Genomic DNA, 20,886 nt, shown 5'->3' on the forward strand with positions numbered 1-20,886 from the left:
ATTATAGCTTGAAAGTTTTAATAAATGTAAAGTGGTTTTTCAAAGATGAAATAAAGACAAATATGAATCTTATTTCAAAATGCACAAACCCTGTATCAAACATCTGATATCCTGTCCACATTTCCAATTCTTTTTACTGTTCATATTTGAATGTTGGTTAATAAATGTTATTTTTACTGGCAGACGCGTACCATGCTGATTATATTTTATCTCTTTTGAGAACAGGCGTAAACACTTTACACATGCAATGACATGTAGGGGACTGAGAATGTACAGTAGTATTTGTGTGCAGTTGATTCAAAGTTCACCCACTGCTTGATTTTCAATTGATGAGCAGAACTGAAAAGAAGGTTCCTCAATAGGTCTGTTTTTTTTAATAAATTTGGAACTGTGTACAATGTAGGCCAGGTTCTCTACAAGTTGTTGTGCTGAAGAATAATGATGGTGGTGGTGTGTATCTAAAAAGCTGCAAGGTGTTTTTTTTTATTATTTCTGCTGGTGACATTTGAAATGTTCTTTCTCAGCTGTGTTAGTTGTGACTGTTATACCCATTTCTAACATTTACTATCTTGGTTGCTAAAAAGATAATTCTGGTTTGTTTCAACCATCTGTACTTCCGATAAATGTGGCTATTGGGGCTCTTTGCTAACTTTGCACTCACCACTTCCGTGTTAGAGATTCTGGGAAACTCATGCAAAACCGCGGCAAGCTGTGTGGTCCTCCTACTGCTTTCCGAGTGAACAGATTTTTTACATGAATCATTTCAAACGCTTGTCTCTGAGACCGAAAGTAAACACAGAAAAAAACGCCCATTATACGCCCTGACTGCTCAGGCGTTCTGTCTTTGCATGCAAGAGAGTGTGAGATCCGATCTCACTGAAAATTCTGACCGATTAATATTTCTTTGCATGTTGCACCTTTGTCATACAGTATTATACCAGCCCTGCAGAGCATGACGGAAGACCTTTTCAGAGGTGTCTCGGCTGACTGCAGGTTTCAGCCTCAATGAGATCCTCAATAAGAAAATCATATTTAATTACTGCATTGCATTGTGTAGAATTACATCCTTGTACTACTTGTTTGGAGTCAACAGCAAGCAGGGAAAACTGTTTAAAAAATCTAAATAAGGGCTAATTCTTGGTTTGATGTTTGCTAAACGGAGCAGTAAACTCTTAACCTTTTAGAAAATGTCTTATCCAATTAATGTATTGATTGTATGTGCACCTAGATGTTTTTTTTTACTTTTTGTGTGTTTTTTGCCTCCAGCGGTGGCAAAAGTCTGGGACTCACTTGGAGCACCTCGTCTCTCGCTTCTGCCTGGACTCGGAGATGGCGCTGGACGGGATGGACTCTTCTCGAATGCTGGTCATTAGCCCCTGTGAACTGAGCGCGTACACACAGAGATGGGAAGTGCCCTTCTCCTGACCCCTGACCCCGTGACCTTTCACCTCCAAAAAGCCTGCCCTGTCACCCATTCACAGCCTCAAATACCTGGGCAGAGACAGCTGTAGACAGCATGAGCACGTCATTTGAAGGTGCTGCATTGAGGGCAGCTGAATGGAAAGCTTCATCATGAGAAGGAATCAAGTGTTGATCTGTCAGGTCTAATGTCCTGATTTATTGAAGATAAGTGCTGGAAGAGACATGTCAGAAATGTCAGGTCTGAGATTACAATGTGTATGATTGAGGCTGTTAATAAGTTTTTGGAAGAGTCAAACCAAGTGCACCTTAAAACTCTGACCTGTCAAAGATTCCAGTCGGACAGAAACTTTGCCTGAGGGAAAAATATCAAAGGATGTGTCTTGTAATCTTCTGCAATTGCTGTGTCAAGAATCTGAGAATTAAAACCAAGCACAACTTCAGTTTCTAGTTCACTTGGTTAAATAACTGTCAGTGTCTTTACTGTAGTATAAGCAACCAGACTTTCAAGTGACAAATCCATTCTTAGTTGACCAGGAACTCAAAAAAAAAAGCCTCGCGCAAACTGACTGATTGGTTTTGGTCTTTTTTTGAAGTGAATTGAAGCATGAACAGATTCTATTAAGTCTGTTCTTGCTTTAAATTTCAAAATCCATTACTTAAAACTTGTAAAAATTAAGAGCACACAATCCGAGTTTTTTTTTCAATCCAGCTGACCAAACTCTCAACAAGCAGGAGCTGAATAATTGCAATGAAGGGAAAAAAATCTACTCACATGTGGAAAATGACATCTACTGTAATCGGCAAGTTTCAAGATAACTTGGTAACACTGCTTTGTAAGACGGACCCCCAGATTGCTTTGTACCAAGAGAGAGTAAAAGGAAAACAGAACCAAAAGATCTAACATTGGCAAATCTGGGTTTGTCTGTATGGAGCCCTCACTCTTTTACTATTTAGGATAGCTTCTATAATGCTCTTAAAATTAAACTGTTCTGTTGGCTGTAGGCTGTTTAAATGACCACAATTTCCCCATAAAACCTTTGCCTATCACAGCTTCCTTGGCCATGTCAGCAGAACTGATCGCAGAAGAAGAATAGAGGTGAAGGGATGACACAAAGGTGGGCAAAACCATGTAGGGAAGATGCAAGAGGGAACACAAAAGCTAGATTTTAGAACAGGGTAGCAGGCACTGGCGGAGCTACTGGTGCAAAGACAGACGTCCAGATAAACTCAAACACCAGATATGGACGACATTTGAAACAGGAATAAGCTGAAGCACAGACAGAAAAGGGCTACAGGTGTATATAGAGACAAACAGGCACAATGAGAAGTAATACAAAGAGAACAGCATGTATGCAGCACAACTCGTTCTGTCTGCTATTGTGGGCATCGATCAGCAGATTTTCTGTGGCCTCAAGGATGCGGCGGCTGCTGCTTTACGTTGCACGTCCCTTGTGAAGTGCTGCTGTGCATGTGACAGTTTTGTTTGTTTGTTTTCTTTTTGTCTCCACACTTTAACTTTATCAAACTGGGGGAAAAGCTTTACTCACAATGTTCTTTCAGTTGCCCTAAATGCCCTTATGACGCTTGTTAACATCATTTATGTTTCTTGTGTAAGTTTGAAAGGATTTACAGAAGTGATTATACTGCTTGGGGGTTTATTCTCAGCTGAAAGCAGCCAAACCTTTTGGTGTCTGAGATTGTTTTTATTTCTGAGCACACTGAGAGGACATGAATGGGGATGTTTTTTAACAGACAAACTGCAGCTGCTGTGGAGATCTAACCCGTGACCCTCCAGTCATTTGACATGTCTTCTTTGGTTTCCAGCCGAGTCAAAACACAACTCAAATTAACTACAGACCTACAACTGTTCAAGTAATCTTCTCTAAACCTCGCTCACAAGCATTTTGCAAGAATAGTGGGTCTTTTTTTCAAGTGTTTCCAATTCTGGGAACATATTCTCTACAGACTGTGTCCCTCTTCCCTGTGTTTGACATCATCAACTGCATCATTTTGATATCCTGTCTGACTCCTGAATAAAGGTTTTATAATGGCTGTTAACATTTTATTGATATGGCTGTGATGTTTGCAGGTGCAGTATGGCAAACTGAAACTGACACACAAAATTTGAAATCAATAAACTAAAAGTCGAAATATAGATTTAATTGTTTGTTGATGATGAATACTAAATAACACTTTTCTTCATTTACATTACATTTATTCATTTAGCTGACACTTTTATCCAAAGTGACTTTTTTTTTTGACAATTGTTATACATGTCAGAGGTCGCACGACTCTGGATCAACTAGAGGTGAAGTGTCTTGCTCAGAGACACATTGGTGGATGTCCCTGTGGGGAATTGAAGCCGGGTCTCTCACACCAAAGACATGTGTCTTATCCACTGCTCCATCGCCACCCCCATGTTAATTACACGATAAATTTGGAGTAAAAAGATTTTATATACATTAACACTGTTGTTGCTACTACTATTACTGCTCTACATACTACAAATAGTCTGCAGTACTGCTGTCACCACCAGAAGCAACATACACTGCTACTAATATGATTATTGCTACTACTCTAACAGCTTATCATCAGTACTTTTATTACTACAACTACCATCTATTGCACCTATACTACTAACGGAACTGCTACAGCCACTACTGTTTTACTTGTAGTATTACTTTTGCTATTACTCCTGCCAACAATATGATTTCTATTACTTCTACTACAATTACTACAAGTAATATTATTAATATTAACAATAAAATTATCACTACTTGTAATTATACAGCTCTGACCCCAGTGGTGGAATGTAACTAAGTACATTTACTCAAGTACACTGAACAAAATTATAAACGCAACACTTTTGTTTTTGTCCCCATTCATCATGAGCTGAACTCAAAGATCTAAGACTTTCTCTATGTACACAAAAGGCCTAAGATTGTTCAAACATCTGTCAAAATCTGTGTTAGTGAGCACTTCTCCTTTGCCAAGATAATCCATCCACCTCACAGGTGTGCCTTAGGCTGGCCACAATAAAAGACCAAATGTGCAGTTCCATCACAGCACAACGCCACAGAGGTCGCAAGTTTTGAGGGAGCGTGCAGTTGGCATGCTGACTGCAGGAATGTCCACCAGAGCTGTTGCCCGTGAATTGAATGTTCATTTCTCTACCATAAGCCGTCTCCAAAGACGTTTCAGAGAAATTGGTAGTACATCCAACTGGCCTCACAACCGCAGACCACGTGTAACCACACCAGCCCAGGACCTCCACATCCCGCATCTTCACCTCCAGAGACCGGCCACCCGGACAGCTGCTGCAACAGTCGGTTTGCATAACCAAAGAATTTCGGCACAAACTGTCAGGAACCGTCTCAGGGAAGCTCATCTGCATGCTCGTCGTCCTGATCGGGGTCTCGACCTGACTGCAACTTCACACAGCCATCGAAGAGGAGTGGACCAACACTCCACAGGCCACAATCAACAACCTGATCAACTCTATGTAAAGGACATGTGTTGCACTGTGTGAGGCAAATGGTGGACACACCAGAAACTGACTGGTTTCCAGACCCCCCCAGTACAGTGAAAGGCATTTTATTGTGGCCACACATGTGCAGTACATACTGCATGCTGTCTGATCAGCATCTTGATATGCCACACCTGTGAGGTGGATGGATTATCTCGTCAGAGGAGAAGTGCTCACTAACACAGATTTAGACAGATTTGTGAACAATATTTGAGAGAAATACGCCTTTTGTGTACATAGAGAAAGTCTTAGATTTTGAGTTCAGCTCATGATGAATGTGGCCAAAAACAACAGTGTTGCGTTTATAATTTTGTTCGGTCTAAATGTTTGTGTAATTTGTCCATTTTGAGGTACTTGAGTATTTTAATTTTATGCTAATTTTGGAAGCCAACATTGTACTTTTTTACTGCATCACTATTAGATTAAAACATTAGATACTGGCTACTTTTTAGATTTAGATTATTAATACAAAATACAAATAACTAATCAGTTACGATGTATTAACTATTAAATGAATAAATGTAAATGTAAAATTATGGATTAAGATATCCAGCAGTATATGAAGGCGCTGAAATTTGCTTCACCTTTACAAGCTGCAACATCAGTGATGCTTACACATTAATGCATTACTAATTATAATCCAGTGATATGAAATATTATAATATCATATAGTCTTTGTACTTTTGGTAAGATTTTGAATGAAGTACTTACTTTTTACAGAGTATTTTTACTCTGTGGTATTACTTCTTTCCCTTGCTACAACAAGGCAATTGAAAGTACTTTACATAAAAGTGACTACCTGTGAGAAATATACACAGTTCCATGTCCATTATAGCTACATAATGACTTTTTCTGACATTATTGTGTGAGCATGTCGAGATACCGCCTTGACTCCGAAAGAGTGTAGACTTATTTAGAGGTAAACACTGTGGGTAAAATGTCAGAAACTCTGGGTAAATGATCCTGACAGCAAAACAAAATATAATAACAAAAAGTGATATTCTGTCTGCCCAATAAATCATTCTGCTCTTAAAGAGGAGGCACTCTCTTTTGTTATGGGGATGTATTGTTTGAGTAGGTCTATTTAATACTCAGATCACAGCTTTCCATCAGAAAATGAGCGGGGAGAGAGAGAGAGGGAGAGGGAGAGAGAGGGAGAGGATGTGTTTGTGGAGCCCCTCTCTTCTCTCAGACCATCGGTCCCCTTTAAAGACCCAGCTAATACTAATCCATCCGCTCCGAACTGCGAATTGTTTTAAAGACATGGAATAACCCATCATGTCGCTCACTGGAAGCTGACATTTTGTCTTTTCAAGCCGTTTGTCTTCAAGAAGGGGACTCGCTTTCACGTAAGTAAAATGACCTTTTGGTGTCGTCATCCTTATTTTCTCGACAGCTCCTGTGAAAGAAAAAAAAAACGTAGCGATGCTCGTGTTTATTCTTATTGCGGAATTTGGCCTTAACGAGTGATGCGTAAGAAACCGTGACATTACCAGATTCTATCCATAAAACATAGACTGTATGTAAAAAAAATAATGATGTAGCCTAGTCGTGATCTGCGTTTTCAGTCGGGCCACTATCCCCGCCGTACCGACGTGGCTGTAGTCCGTTCAGTTGCCACATCTCAAGTTTCTTAATTGCGTCTATTGCGTTTTTCCTCACTTGCGTCCTAGTCTCTCTCGCCGGGGATGCACGGGGAGACGCAAGGAAACCATGCGAGGAGAGGAAATATGTTATTAGAGAAATGGGATCTCCTGTCCTTCAGACCAGCTGACCAGCTGATCTCAGTTGGACCAGCTGATCTCAGTTGGACCAGCTGATCTCAGTTGGATCAGCTGATCTCAGTTGGATCAGCTGCATTCGCTCTAAGCTGTAGAGACTGTTGATGGAGTTTGTGTCTGCACACGTGCACTAGGCTATATAGGCCCACTAATTTATAATGCTAAGGCTCACATCTTCTCTCTGTGGCTGTTAGGCTACCTGTTTAACAAACACAAGAAGAAGGACCTACAATATGTGTCCTGCTCAGACTGGCACACTAACTTTTCTTTTATTTATTCATTGTCTGCCTTTTTATTTATTGATATTCCGATTGTGAATTAATTATTGAATAAACCAGAATATGGTTTTGAACACTGGAAATGATGTATTAGGCAAAATGTTTCAGGGGAAATTGAAATGATCATCGTCAATCAAAGCCGATGCTCAGGAATGATCAGCCTCTCTGAGACTGAATGTAATTGAGCTTCTTGCTGACAGACAGACTCTCCGACTCTCTCTGACTTTAAAATGGTCGAAATAGCAGATTTAGCAGAAACTAAAAGTCGAACTATAGATTTAATTGTTTGTTGATGTTGTAATACTAAATAACACTTTTCTTCATTTAGCTGACGCTTTTATCCAAAGCGACTTACAATTGTTATACCTGTCAGAGGTCGCACGCCTCTGATGTGTCGTGCTCAGAGACACATTGGTGGATGTCCCTGCGGGGAATTAAAGCCGAGTCTCTCACACCAAAGGCATGTGTTTTATCCACTGCTCCATCGCCACCACCATGTTAATTACGCGCTAAATTTGGAGTAAAAAATATTTTTAATAAAATTTTTAAAAAATACTTTAAAATGGTCGAAATAGCAGATCCCGAAAAGAAAAGTCTTTCTAATAGGCTTCACAATAAGGGGGGAAAAAAACATTGGACTGTATTAGCTGAGAAATACGAGTTTAGCTGGAGTACCTGAAGGCAGCACAGGTTTCCGCGACGCTTAGTGACACGTCAGCGGTGACGTCTTATGTTGAAGACTCGGAGTCGTTTTTTTTGGATTCAATAAAAACCAAAACCGGATTAAAACAAATATAATGCTTGATGCCAGTGATTTTTGTAGATGCACCCAAGCGGAAACCTAAACGATGTCTCGTCCACCTCCGGAGGGAAGTAAGTTAACGTGAGCTGGGCTACAAAATAAGAACAATTGAGTGGTTTCATGTTCATTTCGGCTAAAAACAGCTAACCTGCTAACTGACTGCAGCTTTTAAAAGTCACAGCAACACTTATAACGTGACGTTATCTTGTTATTTGTTCTGTAAGTGTTAGAGTATTTTTGTATAAACATTCACAAGTATTTGTAAAAGTTCTCTGAAGACTTTTTAGGTGAACTTAGCTTGTTAGCAGCTAATTTAGCTGCTTTGGGCTGCTTTTACTTTTAAGTTGTGGAGAGCTGACAATAAGCAAAACGTTCACACAATAATACAAACATGTTTTCTCTCCACTGGATGTTTCTATATTTTCTAGGGCTGATAGGATTAGTCAATTTATCTGTTGACAGTAGTCAGTCAACGTAAAAACATGCTGCTCTCAACCTCTTAAATATGAGGATTTGCTGCTTTCCTCTGTTTTAAATTATGGTAAATATCTTTGTGGTGTGTTCTCTCATAACTTGTGATGTCCATCTTTCACTATTTATTGAATAAACAAATGATTAGTTAAACAATAAATGTCAGGTTAACTTTAATATCATAATAAATCATTAACTGCAGTCCTGGATATTTGCAATAAACTTTGCGTCACTTTCTTCTCCAATTGTTCTTGCATCTGTTCGACTTCCCTCTGATCTAGTTCCCGCCTGTTTCACATGGATACGGCTGCTTGATTAATTAACTGATGAATAATTTTTTGTGGTCTAAAAAATTTTACAAAAGGCAACATGAAGTCTTTCAAACGCTGATTTTGTCCAACGAACTGGAGCTGAAATGATTATTCAATAAATCGATTAGTTAATAAACAGAAAATTGATTGTTAACTATTATGACAATATGTGATTGTTTGAGTAATTTGCTGTTTTCCTTCATTTTCCATGATAGTAAACAGAATCTTTGGGTTTTGGGCGGTTGACACATTTTTTCACATGTTTTTTTTATAGTTAAAATTGATATTTAATAATTGAGAAAGTAAACAGCAGCAGCCCAAACACAAAGATGTTCAGTTTCCTATCACATATCACAATTAAGAAGTTGGTACCACAGAATATTTGTGGCATTTTTGCTCAAGAGTTTATTTTAATTATTCATCAGTTAATAAGTAATTGCTGCTTGATTTTCTCTTGATCCACAACTATAACACTGATCAACTAATTGTTTCTGCTCTACATGTTTTTTCTAATATCTCCCTTTACCACCTCCAGCTGCCCCATGTTCCTCCGCCAACTGACCTCCTCCGGCTCCTCCTTCCTTCCCCGCAGCCGTCCCGCTCTCTGCAGGGCCGGCTTCAGGAGCAGCAGTGCTTCCTCCTACCTCCCCCGTTACATCCCAGCTCCCCGTCCATGTTGGTCGGTGCAGGGATTTCCGCCCTGGCCTCCCCGACTCCCCCGCTCCTACCTAGCAGCCCATCAGGTCTACTCTGGTAGGACGTTTTACTTTGGCGGTAGTTCCTGTTCGCTCCACACCTCTGCCGGTCCCATGATGGAGCGGCCAGACAGAGAGCCTCCTCACAAACGGAGGAAGAGTGCAGAGGAGAGGAGGGGCGTCGAAGAAAGGGAAGGACACAGAGGAGGAGCAGCAGCAGGGGCGACAGGAGGCAAGGCCAAGGATGGAGGCTCCAAGAGGGAGCACCATCGCCTGGATTCCAGCGCAGACAGCCGTCCTCGACCAAACCACCACTTCAAAGATGGAAGTCGAGACCGAGGGAAGAATGGAGCTGGAAAAGCTGTCAGTAGGGAAAACAGCAGAGATAAACATGCAGAAAGGACTCGAACTGGGGATAAAGACAGACAGCGACAAGACAGCGCCGGTCGAAATGAAACCCCAAATCGAGGGAGGAGCGCACATCAGCAAGGAGGGCATAAAGATTCACAGCCGGAAAGGTCTAGGACTCAAATCCCCAGGTCAAAACCTGAACAGGATACAGTTCACATGCACAAACCCAACCCCTGGTTCAAAGAGAGGGGTACAGAGGAGCAGGGAGGGTGTGAGAGGAGGACAAAAGGACCAGAGTCAAGGGACAGAAGTAGTGATGGAGGCCAGTGGACGGGGCTTCTTTCCCAGCCTTGCACCACCACCACCCCACCAAACCCGTGGCAGGTAGCCGGCGCCAACAGACAGCCTCCTCCACCCGGGACCTGGCCAGGTGTCAAACAACAGGAAGACTTTAAACCAGTGAAGTGTAAGTTCACTCTTCTCCAAGGAGGTTTTGCATTATTTAAGTCATAAACTACAAACTGTCTTATACTGTACTATAAGTTCTAGTTTGTTTGTTTTTAGTTTCACCTTCCAAGCAGTCGTGAGTTCCAATTAATGTTATTGTAGGAAAAAAATTACAAAGATTTGAAACGTTTTAGGTAGATATAGATATAGGTATCCTTTTCAATGATAAATTTGTTCATCATCCATGTTTGCTTGTTTTCTTTTCCTGTGAAGTAAACTTGTCTTGTTACCATCTAAAACTGTCTGGTTGGGTAAAGAAACAACCAAAATGTAGGAGCATTTGACTGTGACTGGTCACTAGTTTTAAAGTTACTGATTTTGGATTCACTGTGACTATCAAACCAGGAATGTGGCATGTATATTTTTTGTTATTGCTATGTGCTCGATTGGATGTGCTAGTATATGAACCCTCCTGAGTTTGGAGCTTCCTGACATCTAACTTATAAATTCTTCTATTAATCTTTCCTCTCCCCGCCTTCCTTGCCTCTCTCCCCTCAGCTCTTCGGAGACACTGGGAGTTTTCACCTACCTGCAGTACTGATGTCCAACCACCAGGGGGCAGCACAGCGTTTGACTTCTCAGTGATGTCATACAACATCCTGTCTCAGGAGCTGCTGCAGGACAACGCCTACCTGTACCGACACTGTAACCCCGGCATCCTGCCCTGGAACCACCGGCTGCCCAACCTGCTTGCTGAGATCCAGCACCACAGCGCTGATGTGAGTGGATTAGATCACAAGAAACTTTAATGATCCCTGTGAGGGTAAACGGCTGTCCTAGTTGAACGTAGCAGTAAGATACAGGATTTAAAAGGATAAACACTGAATAGCCAAAAGCCTGCGTTGCTTCAGTGTAAAACCAGGGGATTAATATGCTGCTGTGTGAACAACATAAACCAAAAAGCTGGGAGCATACAATACTAAAATTACTGGATACTGTAGCATTAAGTACACAGAACTATGTGGGCAGGGGTGTCTACATACTTTTGACCATATACAGCTAAATAAATAATATTAACGATGGGAAATCTCTTTTTCTAGATCCTGTGTCTTCAAGAAGTCCAGGAGGACCACTATGAAAACCAGATCAAACCTGCTCTACAGGCACTAGGTAGTGTGTGCGTGTGTGTGTGTGCGCGTGTCCTCCTTGTGAGTGACCATCAATATGATGGAAATTATTTAAAATACACAAATGCATTTTCATGTTTCTGCTTTTTACAGTTAATGTGCTTTTATTGTGAAAAGACAAACTTTATGCATGTGCTTGTTTGTGTTCTTGTGTATATATCTGTGTTTTCTCCTCTTATTATACATGAATATATTTGTGTGTGTGTGCCAGGTTACCAGTGTGAGTACAAGAAGCGAACAGGAAGTAAACCAGATGGTTGTGCTGTTATCTTTAAAACCTCCCGCCTGTCGCTCCTTTCCTTCAATCCCGTTGAGTTTTTCCGCCCCGGTGACGCCCTCCTCGACCGGGATAACGTGGGACTGGTTGTGCTGCTGCAACCTAACGACACCGTGGGCCAGTCAGATCCCTCCACCTTCATCTGCGTCGCCAACACTCACCTCCTCTACAACCCTCGCCGTGGTGACATTAAGCTGGCCCAGCTGGCGATCCTATTGGCTGAGATCAGGAAGCTGTCCTGCCTCCCGGACGGGTCGACCAATCCGGTTGTGCTGTGTGGGGACTTTAACTCCACCCCTTGGAGTCCGCTGTACAGCTTTCTGACCACAGGCCGCCTGGAGTACCGAGGACTGCAGATCGGCATGGTGAGACGCACACACACAGTAGTGCTGAAAGAATGAACTGATTAATCAATTAATCGTAAAACGTTCATAACATTTCTGTAACAGCTTACTTTACGCGTGTGTGTGCAGGTGTCGGGACAGGAAAACATCCCCAGAGTTCAGCGTCTCCTCACGTCTCCAATCTGGTCTCACAGTCTGGGAATCAACCATCAGTGTCAGTACAGGAACAAATCCTCTGCTGAGTCCTCCCCCAGCAGCCCCACAGGTACACGAACTGAACTAACTGTACGCTTCAGTCTGTTTTAAGACCCAGCTCACAGCCCAACACTTGTTTAGGCACATTTATCTAAATACAGTGAAATAAATTTAGTGTAGTTGTTCATTTAAGCCTCGTTTAGTCTTAAGTTATTTAGTAGTTTAATTTTAGTAACAGTTTTTTTTATTCTACTTTAGCATCAGATTTCTTTAGCTCGGGCTAATATTTTATTGCTCTTGTTCGATTTTATTTAGTCCTAGATAAATGAATATTTGTTGCAAGTCATTTACTTTAGGCAGTTGTAGCTTTCCTTGCAGAGAGTTATATGAGGAGATTGATACCACTTAGGACTGAAAAGTAAATATGAAGCTACAGAGAGCAGGTTAGCTTAGCTTCGGAGCCAGAGTTAATAAAGTCTGCCTTCCTAAAGCTTTAAAAACAGGACATTATGGACTATTGGTTATGTTGTGGACTATTTCTTGGCTTCCCAAAGATGGTATCAGTTCTCCAAGTGCTACTTGGATTAATGTTGTTGTGATTTAACTCAGATTAGGTTGGAAGCTTAGTGTAAATCCTGTTTAGTTTATTGTTTAGTTTGTCAGCTGAACGTTGAACCTCATCACTGACTCTCTCTCTGTCTCTCTCTCTCTCTCTCTGTCTCTCTCTCTCTCTCTGTCTCTCTCTCTGTCTCTCTCTCTCTCTCTCTCTCTCTCTCTCTCTCTCTCTCTCTCTCTCTCTCTCTCTCTCTCTCTCTCTCTCTCTCTCTCTCTCTCTCTCTCTCTCTCTCTCAGCAGTAGAAGGAGCGATCTCTAATCTGACTGTAGAAGATCTTGCCACTAAAGCTGCTGCTGCTGCTGCTTTTAACAGGTAAAATCTCTCCCTCTCTCTTGTCTACTCTTGTTTTTTCTTTCCTCCCTCCCTTCATTCCTCTCTCAAGGTTTTCGACCACATTCATCTGAGTGCACACACAGCATCACAGCAGTTTTTGCTGATGTTTTAAAATGTTGCAAAAAAACAACAAATTACGAACTCCTGAATGAAATCCAAAATAAGCATTTAATGCTTATTTCCTGCTCACTTTTATATCAGCAAAATGAGTTTGAGCCTAAAGCATCAATACTTTAAATTCTGACATTTCTGTTCATTTTGATTTGATAGTATGAAATAAATGTAATCCACATGTTTTATTTCTCCAAGTCCAAGTGTAAAGCAGAGTCTGCGGTCTTTACCAACAGACACACACTCTAACCCTGTGTGCGTGTTTCTTTAGCGCGAGGATCGAGCACAGCCTGAAGCTGCACTCGTCCTACCAGCACCGCCTGATGCCTGATGGGAGACCTGAGATCACCACCTGTCACTCGCGCACAGCCATGACCGTGGATTACATCCTGTACAGCCCCGGTACTGACACACACACACACACACACACACACACACACACACACACACCACTGAAATCACTTTTAAAATATCTCCAATTATAGCTACTTCAACATTTTAACAGAAGTCTTACTAAATAACGTATTTAAATCAATAGTTATTTGATCAAAACTCAGTAAACAAGGACAAGATTAAGAATCATTATGCTGACTTAAAGAAGTAGCTCAGTTTCTGATCAAACTTAGCAATTTACTCTTCTCTCTTTCTTTCTGTCTTCTTGACAACTTTTCCTCTATTTTCTTTTAACTTGTCACACTACCATCTCTGTTTCCTCCTCTCTCCTTGCACTTTGTTCTACTTGGGAAGAACCCATCACACCTCCTTCACTTCCTGGTGAGCGGGGCCTCCAGCTGCTGGGCAGGCTGTCATTGGTCGGCCAGTCGGAGCTGGAGGAAGTCAACGGTCTGCCCAATCAGTATCACTCGTCTGATCACCTTCCTCTTCTTGCTCGATTCCGCCTCCGGCGCTGACACAGCGTCGTTGGACGACCAGAAAACTGACAGTGCAGCTCAGGGAAGATGGATGAGTTTAAGATGTTGATGAAACACAGAAAAATTACTCTTACGTTCAAGACTTGACTGAATGAAAGGATTAAAGTCAGTTTGCACTGAGAAGCACAGGCACTCATTTTTTGGTTTCTCTGCAGGAAGCAAACTGTCGTAAAGAACATTTTTCCTCAAACTCAGCTGGCTGGTAAAATTGTGACATCCAAGGAGAAACATGCTCTACTCTTTACACTTAAACAATCACATGTGTGGGTGTAATGTTATGTGACTTCTAAAAACTGCAGGAATCCTGTTGCTAAAGTGCAAAATATAAAAGATTTAATGCAGCGTCCAAATGTTTTCTGAATGCTCAGATCAGACTGGTGGCTGAATGTTTTTTAGTACTTGAGCTTTAGTTTTGTTGAAACTTTTAGAAGTTTTTAGTTTTAAAAAAAAAAAATCTAGTCTTTACATAATTGGGTGTCTAATTTTCAGATCATCTTTAAGGCAGAAGGACATTTCACATGCAGAGTCCCTGTTTATCAAGTTAGAAACTGAAAGAACAGATTTTGTCACTAAAAATCGATCATTGACAGGGTATCAAACAATCATCAGGATGGTTTTTTCCCTGTTCATGCAGTTCTCGGGAGCAACTAAACAAATTTGTTCACCTGTATATATGTACATCAGTTGTACACCAACATTTAATTTGATGTTTAATTGTTCCCGTGCTGTAGAGAATATCAGTTTTTTTTTTTTTTTATCTTGTTTGCAGGAAGGGACAGATTTTATTCCTATTTTTTAAGGCGTGTACATTATCACTTTTCAAGTTAAAGTGCTGCTGATGAGGAAAACCATTTGATAGCTCTGGCCATGATAGAGGGGCAAAGCAACCAACACCACCCCCAGATATTTACAGACGGTTACTGTTGAAGTACAGTTAAGATATTTAGCTCCTGTCTGGAGCAACTGGTCAGTAGTGCAGCATAGGGCTGAACGATTTTGAAAAAGATGTAATTGTGATTATTTTGACTGAAACTGCAGTGCGGTATGATTTGCAGTATTAGGGGGAATGATCATTTTTTACATCATTGTTCTCATTTTCATTGAAAAACACATAAAAATTAATTAAGGTGTGATTTTTGCAGGGATCTATACCAAACGAAGATGTTTTCTTAAATCTCTAGAATATGATGTACGCCATGAGATCTCTGCAGTATGACAACATTTAATTTAATGGTATTTTGTCACACAAATCACTTTAAACGAATATTGCACCTCCTGCGATTTGAAAATTGCAGTAAGCCATAAGATTTTGATTAATTGTTCAGCCCTAGTGCAGCATCAACATGCATTATTCAACAAATGTGGCTTTCAAAAAAGAAATAACATTTTCAGAGGGTGCCAGTAGGTTACCATGAAGTATTTGGTGATGAAAAATACAGAGTGTAGCATGTTTTAAAGCTTTAGACAAGAGACAAATGTTAAAATGGCTTTGTAATTAAATTTGTCAGTTTGAGTTGTGGAATCTCTTTTCATTAAATTTTCATGCACCAGTTTTAAACCTGCCCCTCTATCATTACCGTGGAAATTGTTTCTTTTTATATTATCCACTGTGCCAAAAACCAGTATGTCCACCTAAAATTAAAACACTGTACAGTAAGAAATGATTCCTGATCAAATTTGTCAATTTATCATAAGAACTGAATGTTGTATAATAAAACACAATAAAACACCTGTAAAAGGTTTTGTTTTGTCAGCCATCAAGTGTAAACGGTACTGGAGTCAGAATTTAACTTTTTAAATGTACTTTTCTATAATTTAACATAATCAGCAAATAACAAGTGGATATATTTTTCTAACATTTTGGAAAGAGATTTTTGGACAGTTTACAGTGTGTAAATAAAGGTTGTGTGTTTACATGTTTACATGTGGCTGCTGTTGGTTTAATTTCATCATCACTGGAACACACGTACTGCTTAAAGGAATACAGCGACTTTAAAGGAGTTTGGACTGTGTGCATTTACTGTAGACATGTTAGACTTTTTCCCATGTTTGTTTCTGAAGAAAGAGGGCTGTTCTCATTTATAGTGGCATTTGGAAAGTTTCCCCTGTTCGTTTGTCATAGCTGAGATAGCTGTTAAAACCAGCAGACAGATATTTTGTTTCCATCCATTGAGGGAGTCAGCTGTTTTGTCCTCTTCAGTCTGAGGGGACAGAGTAGTTTTTCTCATAATGGAACACTGCTGTTTTTTGTGTTTAGTTGCCAGTGGCTGTATTTTCTGTTGTTTTCTCATAGGACCGACAGGATTTTGTTTTCCCCTATTTGTCTCCATTTCCACATAATCTCAGTGAAACTGGTTCCACATCTTAAGCCTCTTTAGCGTGTGTGTGTGTGTGTGTGCTGGTGACAGATGGTTGCACCATTTACCTCGGCTCCCCTCAGAAACACTGTGTACTCAGGATTCAGACCTCTTGGTATTCTGTGCATCACTCCGCACTGCAGCAAGACGCTCTGCTCAACAGGCTTCAAGGACTCCCATATGTCTGTTCTTATACAGTAGCAGTATCAATCAGGGCCAGATTCCAGTACCTATTGTTGCAGTCATCCCCATTCACAGGGAATAACATTGACTGGGAACTTTGTGTCATATTTCCCTGCACTTTGTGCACATTGAGGCGAATATTTAAAGAAAACATTAAGAATAAAACAGACAATAGGGGACAAATACACCTAGTATTTACATGTATTACTATTAGAGTATTTAGACACTTCCCCTCCCTAACCCGGAAAGTGACAGAGATACTAATACAACACTAAAAACACAAGTTTGATCAGGTTTTTCATATAGTCCAGACTGATGGGCATTTGGGCAATTATAAACATCAATGATTTTAAGTGAAGGTTTTATATCTGATTTGTAAAGTAAAAATGCCCTGATACACAGTGACAAAAAGACACTTACTTAAATTAGCATATCATGCCAAAGTTCATTTTTTTCAATAATTCAACTTAAAATGTGAGACTAGTATATTATATAGACTCATTACATGCAAAGTGACATATTTAAAGCCTTTATTTGATATAATTTCGATGATTATTGCATACAGCTTATGAAAACCCCAAATTCAAAATCTCAGAAAATTAGAATATTGTGAAAAGGTTCAGTATTGTAGGCTCAGAGTGTCACAATCTAATCAGCTAATTAATCCAAAACACCTTCAAAGGGTTCCTGAGCCTTTAATTGGTCTCTCAGTCTGGTTCACTGGAATTCACAATCATGGGGAAGACTGCTGACCTGACAGTTGTGCAGAAAACCATCATTGACACCCTCCACAAGGAGGGAAAGCCTCAAACGGTAATTGCAAAAGAAGTTGGATGTTCTCAAAGTGCTGTATCAAGGCACATTAGTAGAAAGTTAAGTGGAAGGGAAAAGTGTGGAAGAAAAAGGTGCACAAGCAGCAGGGATGACCAAAGCCTGGAGAGGATTGTCAGGAAAAGGCCATTCAAATGTGTGGGGGAGCTTCACAAGGAGTTACTGCATCAAGAGCCACCACACATAGACGGGACCTGGACATGTTCTTCAAATGTCATATTCCTCTTGTCAAGCTGCTCCTGAACAACAATCAACGTCAGAAGCGTCTTAAACTGGTCTGTTTCTCAGTGGTCCAAAGTCCTCTTTTCTGATGAGAGCAAATTTTGCATCTCATTTGGAAACCAAGGTCCCAGAGTCTGGAGGAAGGATGGAGAGGGACACAATCCAAGATGCTTGAAGTCCAGCGTGAAGTTTCCACAGTCTGTGTTGGTTTGGGGAGCCACGTCATCTGCTGGTGTTGGTCCACTGTGCTTTATTAAGTCCAGAGTCAGCGCAGCCGTCTACCAGGACATTTTAGAGCACTTTATGCTTCCTTCAGCAGACGAGCTTTATGGAGATGCTGACTTCATTTTCCAGCAGGACTTGGCACCTGCCCACACTGCCAAAAGTACCAAAACCTGGTTCAATGACCATGGGATTACTGTGCTTGATTGGCCAGCAAACTCGGCTGACCTGAACCCCGTAGAGAATCTATGGGGCATTGCCAAGAGAAAGATGAAAGACATGAGACCGAACAATGCAGAAGAGCTGAAGGCCGCTATTGAAGCATCCTGGTCTTCCATAACACCTCAGCAGTGCCACAAGCTGATAGCATCCATGCCACGCCGCATTGAGGCAGTAATTCATGCAAAATGGGTCCAAACCAAGTACTAAGTACATATGCATGATTATACTTTTCAGAGGGCTGACATTTCTGTATTTAAAATGCTTTTCTTTCTTTTTTTTTATTGATTTCAATATTCTAATTTTCTGAGATTTTGAATTTGGGGTTTTCATAAGCTGTACGCAATAATCATCGAAATTATATCAAAGGCTTGAAATATCTCACTTTGCATGTAATGAGTCTATATATAATATATTAGTTTCACCTTTTAAGTTGAATTACTGAAATAAATTAACTTTTGCACGATATGCTAATTTTTCGAGTTTCACCTGTATACTGCAGAAAGTCATCAGAGGTTTGAGCTCAACAGATTTCTTAGCTGCAGCATCCTGTGGCAGATGGAAACCACCAGGAAAGAACTCCTTGTTGCTGTTTAGTTGTTGAGCACTAGATGGCAGCAGTGGACTTTGTGTTAACCAGTGAGGGAACCTGGTCGCCTTTCTGTGTGGGGTTTGCGTGTTCTGCTCGTGTCTGCGTGGGTTCTGTCCGGCTTCCTTCCACCGTCCAAAGACCTGCAGGAAGGTTAATCAGTGACTCTAAATTGCCCTTAGGTGTGATAGTGTGTGTTTGTATGGTTGTTTGTCTCTCATCCGCCTCCAACCCTGCATGGATAAGCGGTTATAAATGCATAAAACAGTGAGGGCAGATGAACTAAAGGAGCTGATAATAAATATGGTTAACCACATGGATTAACAGTGGTCGATCTTCAGTGACAAGATTTCACAGCACCAAATAACATCCATAGAAACTTCTCAATCTTGTTTTTTTTCCTGACCTCTGGTGGTTTGAGCAATGATGTACAGGTGTACTCCAGGACACTGTAACATCACTCTTTAGTGTGGAATGACGTCTTCATGATTTTCTTTTCTGTTTTTTAAAACAACTTGTTTTTAAATCTTTTCTTTCTCTTTTCTAAAATGCTTTTTTTTTATATGTGAGCAGGGGCCCTGAGGGAGGATTGTCAGCAAATGAAAACTCAACTTTTCTGCTCTAAAACACAGCATGAGGTGGGAAGTTAGTTTTTATGTTTATTAACCCCCCTGTAGATATGATTTGATGGAAATTATAATTGGCGCCGCTTGAAGGACAAATCATTTAAATCAAAATGTGAAACCAAATAGGAGACTGAATCATCTTGTTGTTTTGAAAAGCTCTGGTGGCTTTTTCACCTTGACAGCTCCGTCCACAGCTTGATCATCACAGTACAGAGGGAGGTGGGAATCAACTCTGTGCACGCGCACACACACACACTCTTACATCATCATAACCCATTGACAGAAATAGGCACACAGAGTGAGGCGAGTTTCAATCCCTAAACTGCTACATAGATGAGAAATGAAGGATTATTTCTATAAATCTGCTGCCTCCATGTGCTAGTCTAAAACACACACACACACACACACACACATATCTGCAGTGGCACGTAAGTAGATTATTTTATCAGAAGCCAGGCTGGCTGTCGTGTAGTGTGAGTGTGTAAAGGACTGTCATCCAAAGAGGAATAACATTATTCAAATCATAGTTTTCACTGCAGCTTCCTCGTGTTTCTCTTCTGCGTCGTCTTCTGTTCTTGAAGTTCATCGTGTTTGGTGGTTTGCTCAGCAACATCCTTCCAAAATTCATGCTTTTATTCACATTCACACCACAGCTCTGATCATAAGAGCCTCGGTCTTTTGTTGTGGACCACTGAGCAGATTTACAGTGCAGAGTGCCTTGCCAAGTGGAGTGTTTGTCTGCCAATTAGTTGAACTGCTGTGAAGCTTTTGAACTGGCAACCTTAGGTTAGATTGTTTTATGAGCCACACAACAGAGACGGGTACAGTATGTTAAACTCTGAATCACATACATATAATAGCCTACATACAACAAATGGACAATAGTAGAGACTGCGCATAACAATACAGGAACACATTTGGTGACTGGCCATGCCAGTGGTGTGTGAGGAGGTGACTAGAGGGAGGAGTCCTGATGGCTGTGGGGAACAAGCTGTTTGTGAAGCGTTTGGTCTTGGTGGAAAGTGACCTGTAGTGTCTCCCTGAGTGAAGGACATGTGATGAGCTGGATGTGATGGGTCGGAGATGATCTCAGTCCGATGAGTATACAGGGAATCAACTGAGGGGAGTGGGTTGCCTATTATTTTGGACACTTGTTGACACTCCGGTGTAATTCCTTATTTTGTTTAGCCGTATCATACACGGTATTGCTTTACTCTCCTTGCATCTTTTATGTTTAACTGTCTCATCTAAGTTTTCAGCTGAATCGTCTTCTGTAGTGTGCATCATGTAGATCCTGAGCTGTGTGCTGGTGATAGTGGAGGGATTGTTGTGTTTGAGATGTTTTTCCCCAGGAAAGATGACTAAAAATCAATCTGTCAGCTCCTTCAGCTAATATTACACTGTAATAATTAAACAAATTCTAACAAGTAGACGTAGCACTATCACAATGTACAAATTCAAACTTTATAGATTTATTTTAGTGAATTATTGAGTGCATTATTATTGCCTGTTTATTGTTGATGTTCTTCATATGGAGCCTAAATACTGGATTTTTGAG

General features: G+C 40.7%; 2 protein-coding genes across 4 annotated transcripts in view; both read left to right on the forward strand.

The window, feature by feature from the left end:
• The window catches only part of galnt14 (UDP-N-acetyl-alpha-D-galactosamine:polypeptide N-acetylgalactosaminyltransferase 14 (GalNAc-T14)), a 168,052-nt gene extending 164,473 nt beyond the window's left edge, over positions 1-3,579 (forward strand). Inside the window, exon 15 of the mRNA XM_038726536.1 lies at positions 1,267-3,579. Coding sequence (XP_038582464.1) covers positions 1,267-1,425 — 159 coding nt within the window. The 3' untranslated portion in view covers positions 1,426-3,579. The remainder of the gene's footprint in view (positions 1-1,266) is intronic.
• Positions 3,580-6,119: 2,540 nt separating this feature from the next.
• angel2 (angel homolog 2 (Drosophila)) lies at positions 6,120-16,001 on the forward strand. Of its 3 annotated transcripts, none has more exons than XM_038726529.1 (9): positions 6,120-6,297; positions 9,127-10,103; positions 10,643-10,863; positions 11,185-11,254; positions 11,483-11,913; positions 12,022-12,157; positions 12,940-13,015; positions 13,419-13,549; positions 13,895-16,001. In XM_038726529.1, the coding sequence occupies exons 2-9, from the start codon at positions 9,134-9,136 to the stop codon at positions 14,056-14,058; spliced, it is 2,199 nt and encodes a 732-aa protein (XP_038582457.1). In that variant the 5' UTR covers positions 6,120-6,297; positions 9,127-9,133; the 3' UTR covers positions 14,059-16,001. The 3 variants fall into 3 exon arrangements, with proteins under 3 accessions (XP_038582457.1, XP_038582455.1, XP_038582456.1); XM_038726527.1 differs by lacking the exon at positions 6,120-6,297 and adding an exon at positions 7,717-7,880; XM_038726528.1 differs by lacking the exon at positions 6,120-6,297 and adding an exon at positions 7,717-7,880 and having other exon boundaries at positions 12,943-13,015.
• Positions 16,002-20,886: the final 4,885 nt, after the last annotated feature.

The sequence above is a fragment of the Micropterus salmoides genome, unplaced genomic scaffold (assembly GCF_014851395.1).
Source record: "Micropterus salmoides isolate LMB-PRFRI ecotype aquatic unplaced genomic scaffold, ASM1485139v1 Ms_hic_scaffold_18, whole genome shotgun sequence".
Classification (NCBI taxonomy): Eukaryota; Metazoa; Chordata; class Actinopteri; order Centrarchiformes; family Centrarchidae; genus Micropterus; species Micropterus salmoides.

Excerpts from the sequence above, each read along its gene's own strand:
- angel2 (XM_038726527.1), top strand. The coding sequence starts at position 7,831 with ATGCACCCAAGCGGAAACCTAAACGATGTCTCGTCCACCTCCGGAGGG. Across the intron at positions 13,016-13,418 it reads GCTGCTGCTGCTTTTAACAG|CGCGAGGATCGAGCACAGCC; the intron begins GTAAAATCTCTC and ends GTGTTTCTTTAG. Across the intron at positions 13,550-13,894 it reads TTACATCCTGTACAGCCCCG|AACCCATCACACCTCCTTCA; the intron begins GTACTGACACAC and ends CTACTTGGGAAG.